The 10,234-nt window shown below is 40.6% G+C and overlaps 1 protein-coding gene across 3 annotated transcripts; it reads right to left on the bottom strand.

Annotated features, from left to right (window-relative positions):
- Positions 1 to 63: 63 nt before the first annotated feature.
- LOC128874157 (glutaminase kidney isoform, mitochondrial) lies at positions 64 to 10,190 on the bottom strand. 3 transcript variants are annotated; one of them, XM_054118587.1, is made up of 9 exons: positions 9,697 to 10,190; positions 7,791 to 7,888; positions 4,258 to 4,293; positions 2,827 to 2,926; positions 2,564 to 2,703; positions 1,668 to 2,041; positions 1,029 to 1,309; positions 765 to 941; positions 64 to 398 (listed from the first exon to the last, which is right to left on the bottom strand). In XM_054118587.1, the coding sequence occupies exons 1-9, from the start codon at positions 9,973 to 9,975 to the stop codon at positions 207 to 209; spliced, it is 1,677 nt and encodes a 558-aa protein (XP_053974562.1). In that variant the 5' UTR covers positions 9,976 to 10,190; the 3' UTR covers positions 64 to 206. The 3 variants fall into 3 exon arrangements, with proteins under 3 accessions (XP_053974562.1, XP_053974564.1, XP_053974563.1); XM_054118589.1 differs by lacking the exons at positions 4,258 to 4,293; positions 7,791 to 7,888; positions 9,697 to 10,190 and adding an exon at positions 5,770 to 6,013; XM_054118588.1 differs by lacking the exons at positions 4,258 to 4,293; positions 7,791 to 7,888; positions 9,697 to 10,190 and adding an exon at positions 4,349 to 4,910.
- Between the last annotated feature and the right edge of the window lie 44 nt (positions 10,191 to 10,234).

Below are 10,234 nucleotides of genomic sequence, written 5' to 3'. Positions count from 1 at the left end.
CTTTATACGGATCAATAAAAATGAGAATTTACATAAACATCCGTAGTCTACTAACAACCAAAAAAGATGAGCGGTTTCGAGTTTAACTTGAATACAATTTTGCACACCTTTGCCGTTAAGTGTATAAAGTTTTCGTGCAAGTGTGTTGAACGTACGTGTGAAAATTGCATCTACTATCAAGACTATCAACATATCTTGCATTGAAACTAATCGTGTATCGATAAATGGTCTACGTACCTGTGGAAGTTGAACTCTGTGACTAGCTCTTCGCAGAATTGCACGCCACGACACGAGTTGCCAAGGGGATCCAAGGGTGGCGACCATGTGCAAATACCCATTACGTTAGGAATGACCACCAGAAGGCTACCAGACACCCCGGACTTCGCTGGTATACCAACCTACGTTCAAACGTTCATTTTCTTTCACAATACCGCTCTAAAATATTTAGAAGTGAATCAATCTTCCCCGCCACTCAATCGCGACATTTTATATCTTAGTACTACGAAGTATTCAAAACTCAAACACTCTGTTACTCTAATAGTTTCAAAGACGTTAGTTGAAATATGAATAGTTAAAGTTGTTCTTTAAACATGAAACAACTGTGGTCTCTGGTATCGACTCAATTTTTGAATACTTCGTTTCTATTATTTTTCAGATTGTATGCAGTGTACCAATGCTAATCTCCTGTGAGGTAAGCCTTCCTCTGTTCAGCAAAATGGTTAATGAAAAATGTCCTAAGACTTAAAAGGATCAATGAAACTCACCTTGAAAGCGAACTGACCACTGTAGTCGTACATGCCGCAGCTGTGCATCAGGCTGAGGACGTCTCGAACGCTGTCAGGCTTCAGGACCTTCTCCTCTGTGATGGGACAAATGCCTCCATTGGCCAAAGTAGCTGCCATCACCGCCATCGTGTCGCAGTTAGCTTCCATAGAGCAGCACTTGTAACGCAAGAACATCGTAGACACTATAACTTAACTTTGAGGCTCTCGAAGAAATGTCTTCGTCTTGGAAGAGGATACACATACTTGGAAGTAGAAGTCCATTATTTCCCGCAGATTACTCTTGTCGGGATAACAGTTGTGCTCCCTCATGTAGAATCCTAAAGCGTAATTCCTATCAGCAGCCTCTCTCTCGGACAAAAAGACAGCATTGTTGAAGCCTAGGTTCTCCCCACCAGCTAGCTTCTTGAAGTAGTTCATGGCGAAGTCGAACTTCTCGGCCAGAGTCATTTCTGGTTTGATCAGAGACTTCAACAGGGAACAGACCAGTATCGCGCCGGCGTTGATCATGGGGTTATGGGGTTTCTCTGTCGAAGAAGTTTCGTTTTCAAGTGCAAATTGTTGCTTAGGTTTTAATGGAAGATAACCGTGAACTATAGTTGGAGTTTCTGACTCGTGCTTTTTTACATATATGGAAGAACATCCAGAATAAGCACAAAAATAACGTTTTTTAACGTTTCGCTCCGCGATTAAAATCAAAATTATAAATTTCTCGTGTTTGAGAATTTATTTCTCGAAAACTAGAGAGGGTGGGTTTTTGCTATTTTCTGAGAGTCTTGTACGTATCCTTCTCGACATATAAGAATATAGAATCAAGAGTTTTAGAATCAATAGAAAGTCAAAGTAAACATTTTGGTGATGTGGCCAGATCAGAAGGCAACCTACTGTTATAGTCCAGCACCAACTCGTTAAAGTTTCGTCCAGACGGTTCCTGGCCAACATATTGATGAACGACTTCCTGGCCTAGCCTGTCCAGAGCAATGGCGTAGGTCAGAGGTTTGCTGCAGCTCTGCAGGGTGAAGGGAATGGACGTGTCGCCGATGCTGAACCTCTGTCCATCGATCGTGCAGACAGAGACGCCCCAGTAATCCGGATTCATCCTCGCCAGTTGCGGTATGTAGGAGGCGACCTTGCCCTCGGAGTTCGACTTGCATTTCCAATAGAAGTCCTCTATGTGCTTGGTGAAACCCGACCAGTCAGGGATGATGAACTGGTGTCTGAACGCCCTCGAAATCAGGACTATGTTGGGATTGATGACCCTGAAATCGCAGCGGAAATGTCCTCGGTAGATAGAGGATCGGATAACGAATATGCAAGGGCAGGAGGCTAATTGTGGAATCGGTAGGAAAAAAAAAAGAAAGAAAAGGGATAAGGAATAAGAGATTTAATTTTCAAATGATTTAGAATATACAGTCCAGTATAAGGACAGAGTTAGGGATTTCCAAATTTTGATCTATAGAATGTCAGATTAAGTGATGCTATATCCACAAGAGATTTCCAAGGGACATAGTTAACTTCCTTCAGCATGTAGCCGGTGAAATGTGCTGGTGAAATTGTAGTAGTAGGAACTAGTATTTCATGATAATTTTATTGTTTCAGGATGGTTCGAGGTAGCAATAAAGACAGGATGTATGGTGCCACAGAGATTAACAATGAGAAGATCCATTCCAATTTAATACAGTATTCCTCGTTTATTCTAGAGACGGCAACCAAACTGATTGCCAATAAAAAAAGGATAATAAAAATAATTAAAAAAGGAGATCGAAGTAGGAGTCGTTTACCTTCTGAACTGTTCCTTGTTCAGCTTCTGCGTCTCTGGCGAGATACCCTCGTGTCCCCCCTTCAAGTGCTCTTTCCGCAAATTGTCCGTGAATTCTTGAAGTCTGGGGTCGTCGTTTCGTAAACCGGTCGTCCTCAAAGCCTTCGAGCGAAAACAAGATAATGTAGAACGTAACGAGAGCGTCTAGCCTTGACCAGGGCCACCCGGACTAATTGACTCAGGTTCGCGGTGGCACGTTAGGGGTGAGATGGAATAGTTACTCACGGCCAAGAACTTGCCAATCGGTAGAAGACCAGTCTCCTCGTTTTTGAACATGTCGAATAGCACATCCTCGGCATTTGTCGCTTGGTCCTGGTCTCTGGTACTGGAAACATTGAAATAATGGCGAATAAATTGGCAGGTGGTAATTTTAATGAAACTTTATAAGAGCAAAAAAGTAATTGTGTTGTTCGCGGATTCACAAAAATCAAGTAGTCGAAACGTTGCTAAATGATACGCTTGTTTTCGAAACTACCAATTCTAATCTCGATTGAATCACGAATATCAAACACAGGGAAACGACTACACATGCAAACAAAGACACACGCCAAAAAGCTATCTACACTGTCGAAAGGTATCTACGACAAATATGCGACAAAACTCCGAACCACAGAGGCATCGTAGAACTAGTACACAGCCACGATAAATTTACTCTTCCTATCACGAGACAAGCTAAATATGTACTGCAACTATACATTCACCGATAGGTTGAACAAAGTGTGATCGTATAGTCCTAATTTACGCGCATCGTCTGCTCGTGACGTCCCTAATTAACAAGTTTTCGTTGACGTATTCATCAGACGCATTCATAATTCTACTTTTAAATCTTCTTAACCCTCTATTACATGAATTTTATTTTCGGGTATTAGTTATTAATTTGACCATGATTTTATTTTCTAAATAAGAAATTATTTCTTGGCTTAATTGATCCAGAGACCTTGGACATCGCCATAACAAGCTATAATTGTTTTTATTGCAGTGGAGGGTTAACATTTTCCAAATCCTCCGAAGTCCATTATGAGCTGGACTTTGATTTATTAACGTTTTATTAAGTAGCAGGGCCTATAGTCTTGTTTAGATATAATACAGCTTGTTTCAGATGACAAAAGCAGTGTTCACGGCGACGTTCCATGTTTAGCTGGCCTGGACCAACCAGTTAGCAAGCTGTTTTGTCTTTTTTTCTGCTTATCTTTAATATTCATGTATGTATAACCGAACCCCATAATTTATCCTTGTTTTGTCTTTGTTTTCTCACATCCAGTTCCAGCTGTATGCTGATGACATGTCGCGTACGCAGCACTATCATCGACATCGCAGGAACAAAAAGAAAATAAAAACATTGAATGTTTATCTCAGAAGTTAACAACTTCGTTGAGGTATAGATTTTGAAAAAATCATTTGTTCTTGAATATTTGGAGTATCTTCGTGGAAGATTGCTTTTGTTATTTTATTATTCCTGGATAACATTTGATTATCAATGAAATCTAATATTTATACTTGCAGTGAAAACTGAAGAATACGAAAATTAAACAAAAAATATGCCTTAATTCTTCATTAATTCAATATGATTCCAGTATCACGTTTTTGATAACTTCCAGCAAATGATTGCCCCCTCCATGCACTACAATGCGTAATACAAGGTCTGATAGTACTCACTACATGTAGTGGCTGTCATGAATGAAGCTGTAGTCGCTGGAAAAACACAACGAAAACGAGGATCAATACACGATAAAATTAGGTTCGTTACCTAAGGAATCGCGCCAGCATCACTTTGGGCTTGTAAACGCCATTCTTTTCTATCCAGATGGAGCACGCGACCTTCGACCTGATCGAGTATTCCTTCTCGCCCTCCAACGGGACTAACTCCATATTTCCATTTGAGATCTTATCATCTTTCTTCTATATGCCAGGCACAACGATGCTTTCGTTCTTCTCCTTTATTGGTAATTATTCTACGAAGTCTTCATTTTCTAACAAAACACAGCTTCTCAAACGATTTTCTCTTAAACTCGTAGTTAAGACACAAAGTTTCCTTCTGTCATAACTCAGTTACGAATATAGAACTCGAAAGCGATGAGATAAAATTCCACTTCACGATTGCATCGATGACTCAGTCTTGTATTTCTTTTTGAGAAGAAGTCGTTCGATAGTTCAAGTAACCAAGGTGGAAACTCGTTTAACGCTTCGCGAACGATCGAGAGCGTTCGACGATTTTTCTGCGATCGATATTGCGTTGCTTCGCTACCTCGTGTGTGCAAAATGGAGGAAGACCATGTCTTTATAGCGTTTGCAAAATGCGAGCTTGCGACCCCCCTTAGAGAAAGAAATACGAGCCAAAAATAGTGCAGGTGTCAGTTGGTCAAGCTAGATTTTCAATACTTCCGGTAGCAAGCGGGTGCGTTAATTGAAAATCTCAAGAAACGTTGTTGGTGGTTTCGTATTGCGTAAGTGAGAACACATTAGAGTGGACTGTGAACCGACACTAGGTTTTATATGTGCGTATCTAATTTTTTTTAAAACGTGAAAGATTAGATGGGCTTGCTCTTTGGATGAATGAATCAACAGATTAGGAGAATATAAACCTTTTTGTTTAATTTTATTAGATTACGAGGGCATGAAATTAGATCGAAATTAATCAAAATTAATCAGCAAAATTATTCGTATAGATTGTTCACTTTTCAATTTTCCTTTCTTTGACAAAACGAACATGAATTTATCTATCTAGTTCTTGGCTATCCAACGTTTGACTATGCTCAACGTTTGAAAATTCCTTGCCAGCAAATATTTCATACGAAACTGTTTCTCAACCGAAGAATACAGTATTGACTCGAATTGATTTTCTTATTGCGCGCAAAAGTAATATAATTTACGGAAATTACGAGGTCGAACGTGCAAATTGGCGTGACGAACACCGAATGGTAGATACCACCTATGGTTGGACGATCGATTAGATTCAATTAGAGTCGTGTATGTCCGAGTGTTTCTAATAACATTGTTCTTCTCGAACGTTACCGAACGTACAAAAGATATTTCCTCAGATTTATTTCTCAGAAAATATCAGCATTCCTCGTCAGTAAAGTTACGCGCAATTTCCCCCGCCATAAAATTTCATCCGTTAAAAAATAAAAACAGCCATACAACAACATATAGAAACTCTCTAAATCTCACCGAGGCCAATTGTTATAAAAATCAGCGACGTCCTCCATAGAGAGTCCAGGGAAGTTGAAATCGTCTATCGATTTCCGCTCGGAGGTCGATGGTACTTGATCGAACACGTCCATCACTCTCAGAAATATCGAGCTCGATTTCAACGTCCACTTCAACGCGAGACTCTTCTTGAACGCGCGATCTTCCCGCGAAGATCCTCCGTTTCGTGATCGGACAATGTTACGGCGAACAATGAGCCATCGTCTCCAGAACGTATTTAAATGCGGAGCGGCATCGTTGAGACAATAAATCGCGATACTTGGGGTCGGATCTATGAGAATTGACGGTTCTCATCGATAAATGTAGAGGAGACACCCAAGCACGAAGAGAATCTTTACGGTCGTCGAAGTTTTATAGAAATCGTAGAGGAATAGTTAGAAATAGAGATGAAATGTTTACTTAAACGAAGGTAGGTTAGGAATAAATTTAGAAATAAATAAGAAATAGGTTGGAATAGATTAGAAATAGTTTTTACAGCAGAGATAAACCATTATCCATTCCAGAAAAACCCAAAATATTATTAAACCTCTTAACACTACTCTCACTGTAATTTTCGTTATATTTTATTAATATTGTAGATATCGAACAGGGCCAAAATGAATAGTCATTTACATTTTTATTTGGAAGAATTAGTTCTAGATTAGTTTCACTCCTGGTCATTTTAAACGTCGCCATACGTCTACAATTATAAAACGTGTTTACGGTGTACATAATTTACTACACACTCCGAGTACTGCCTACAGGCTTGAGATTGCTGTTCAACCTTGTAATTGCAATGTTGAAGTAGTAATCGATTGCACAATTCAGACAATAAATGAATAAGTTCACCACTCTCATTGAACTTCAACTGATACGTGTAATAGACCAATTGCTTATACGAAGCGCCACAAACGTCTGCGTTGCTTATTTAAAATAAGGCTAATCATTTATCTTGTTCTCTTTAGTCGAGGAACAATGGAGAAATAGATACGCGCGTTGGGCGGTGCACAATGGGGAACCAATGAATCCGATGCAATCATTAATTGACGGTTCTCAATCTCAAATCTTTAGACTATCTCCATCTTGCACTAATTGTATTTTTATTAATTTTATTTATTTGAATTATTTTTTTATTAACCCTTTCATGGCTGCATTCGATCGCAAAACTTTATCTCTTTCCTTCTTGGTATTTGAACTATCGATTACTGTAATTAATATTTATGAATTCATAGTTAATTACGTCAAAGATCACAATAGAATATTTAATTAATTTTCTAATCCATCGTCATCGTTATGCCTCGCACGCTTTGTATGTCACTCGGAACCTAGTCTCCCGTTATGGTTCTCCTTTAACAGTCGAGGGCATGCGCAATTCGCGAATCATACGCATAATTACGTGTCGGCTTACACGCTCGAACAAAACACCGAGTCGTATCGCTTAATTGCTGCACTCTGCATAGCTGACAATGAGAACTCGCATTCTTCATTGTCTAACTATGCAGAAACTACTCAGAGTGACACTGACGGATTAGGGTAACGTTTGACGAACATTCGTAGTCGCAAAATTAAATTTAAGGATCCTCCGCTTGTCTCGGTTGAAATACTTTTTGGGGAGAAAAGTACGTAACCTTTCAAATTTAAACTTTTCTTGCTTATCGATATACTCGTCAAGATATTCCATGATTTTTTTTCGTGCAATTTACTGCAACGCTACTCAAATTATTAATAATAGAGCGAATCCTGTCTAAGAGGCACTCTCGGATTTTAACGGAAACGGATTTTATACAGCTCGATGTCTTACGCACTCGACGCCTCTTAAACAGGGGGTACGCTCTAAACCCAAGTGATCAAAAGATTCTAAAACGAGGAGTTTGATAAATAAATTGAAGAATTCGAACGGAAAATTACAGAACGCGATTTTGTTATGATTTCACGAAATTGTCAGCTCGACAAGGGGGAAGGGTGTAATAAGTAATTGCAAGGGTAAAGAACGTGTTCGTTACCGTGTCTGCGCGCGTTCTAATTCTAAGGCACTTCCGTAAGCGGCGTCCAAGTATTTTAAAATTCCAAGCTTCTTCGACGCTGGTACTGCGGCTCGTCTCTGCAACCAATCAATTCCATCGTGGCAATCAGAATCCCTGCTGCACCATTGACGTCATCGATAACCATATGTTTTTTAACCGACTTCGAAAAGGTGGAGGTTACTCAATTCGACTTTTTTTTTTTATAGATGTTCAGAAACGAAGAAAATACGATAATTTCAAGGAAACGCGTACGCATTGAACGTATTAATATAATCGTTTCCTGTCGTGTAAAGTACTGTTCGCGTGCGAGAAGAGTGCATTTAGTAAATTTTGCATCTTTCTAATGACGGTTACGAAGAAATTTGTAGAATTTCGATTACTAGTCTAATAATAATAATAATTGTAATGAACGTGGAACGTTGTGATGGTCCGACGTCATTGTGCTCCCCTCGCACCCCTAACACAAAATGCTCCCGAATCTTTGTAGCATGCAAGAGGGTGCAAAAGCGACCATTGCCAAGCATGGCTGTATTGATCTTTCCATGAATCAACCCCTATAGTACTCTAAGCCGAAACCTGCCACGTGTACCCCTAATACGGATCAGTAGGACGCGCGCCCGGAAACAAAAACTTGAGAAGCGCTTATCCCTCGTGGCGCCAGGCTTCCACATTTTGGGGAACCCCTTCTATTTGGGACCCTGGGTAGATCTGGGATAGATCTACATATAGGAAAGTACGATTCTACTTGTTGGAGTAATATAGCTGGCACAGTTCTCACACAAATAGATTGAAAACTTAATTTTGGGGGGCCCCCTTGATCAGGTCCTTAGGTAGATGCTTTGTCTATCAGTAGAACAATACACCACAGATGATTGACAGCAATGTAGCTTGCTAAAAGACGCTTGACAGTGATCGGATTCAAGTGCGTCGCTCGCAGCGGCATTCGAGTATTTTCGTCGCTGAATTAGGCCACTGCCGCCACCCACGTGGACGCCAAACGTGAATAGATTTAAGCAGAGCACGGGTGGATGGATCGATACTATTATTTTCGCAAAAATCCTACAAAATATCCTACTAACGAAATCCGTGGAACAAAGAGGATAGAACTGTCAGTCCTTGATCCTCGAGGTCAATCACTGAGTCCCTTCACCCTCTTTGCTCTCAACCTGTGATCTCCCTTCTAAACCAACTCCCTATTACCAACTAGCTTCTCTGTGCAACTGTGTTAATCGTGCAATTGTTGAAGAAATCGCAACGACGTCGTTAAACGCATTATATCGATATAGAAGCGGTGAATCCTTTGCAAACAAGGCTCTTTCTTCAGCCACTCGATGTTTTCTCCAGTTTGCACTTGAGCTCTTTATTTTTCAAGTACCACGCTGTCAGTTCTATGCCCTTTGTTCCATGAGAATCGTAAAAGAAAATCGACATTAATTGGTTTAGTGTCAGAATAGCTCTAGATCGAAGGTTGAGGAATCGCATTCTTGGAAACATCCCTTATGACATCTTACCACAGTCAGCTTTCATTTATTTTACACTCCTCGTCGCCAAATTGCGTCGTTGTGCTATCTAAATCTGACAGCTGTGAGTCTGACTCGTAGCTAGCACGTTTTGGCCCAGGTCCGAGCCAGACTCGTCTATCTATCTGAATGAGTTAAAGTTCAATATCAATTCATCTTCTCTGAGATCGAGGCAACGATACCTTCGAGTCTACTTAATTTCTTCATAAATTCATAAGCTCCCGATTTGCGAAATACACACATGATCCCCTTATCGATTCAGCAAGGAAAAGGTTAAAAGGCACCCTCGTGGATCAATAAAGGAGGAACCGAATTTCTTGCAAATTTTATGGATCAATAATCGCAGCACTAAGAGTTCTTCGCACCTTGTTGCTGGTATGGAGTCTCCTGAGCCCGTCAGCTCCAACTTTGACGATCTTCAGCATCCTCGAGCCCCTGACGATCGCTCGTAGACGACCTGTCTCGTTGAGGAGCACGCGGTGGAGGATTGGCACACTTGGTACGGCTTTGACACGCACGCGTACGCACGTATTATCAGAGACGGTGTCGCGATAGCGCGACCCTCGACGTCCCGGCAACTGGGTGTTACTGCGGTTATTATAAGGGACGTCTGCCAGGGGAGAGGCCAGCCACTTGGGGCACATGCGCGATTTAGACGCGGTGTTCTGAATTTCGCAACACACTGTATGTACACTGCGGTTTTTTTTTTTTTTTTTTTGGGAATCAAACGCAGTGGACTATCTTCGGCCTGGGGGGAGGGTGCTACTGTTTCCGCGCGAGAAAAATGAACGTGGGTGACGACTTAGGCTACTTTTTTAATACGTAGTAACGACACAAAAATTTGTTCACCTGAATCGAATAAAAATAGTAGCGAAAATGGGGGAATAAACGAAACCAACTTAC

Source organism: Hylaeus volcanicus, chromosome 3 (genome assembly GCF_026283585.1).
Source record: "Hylaeus volcanicus isolate JK05 chromosome 3, UHH_iyHylVolc1.0_haploid, whole genome shotgun sequence".
Taxonomy (NCBI): domain Eukaryota; kingdom Metazoa; phylum Arthropoda; class Insecta; order Hymenoptera; family Colletidae; genus Hylaeus; species Hylaeus volcanicus.
The sequence above is the reverse complement of the archived record's forward strand: the minus strand, read 5'-3'. Positions and strand labels throughout refer to the sequence as shown.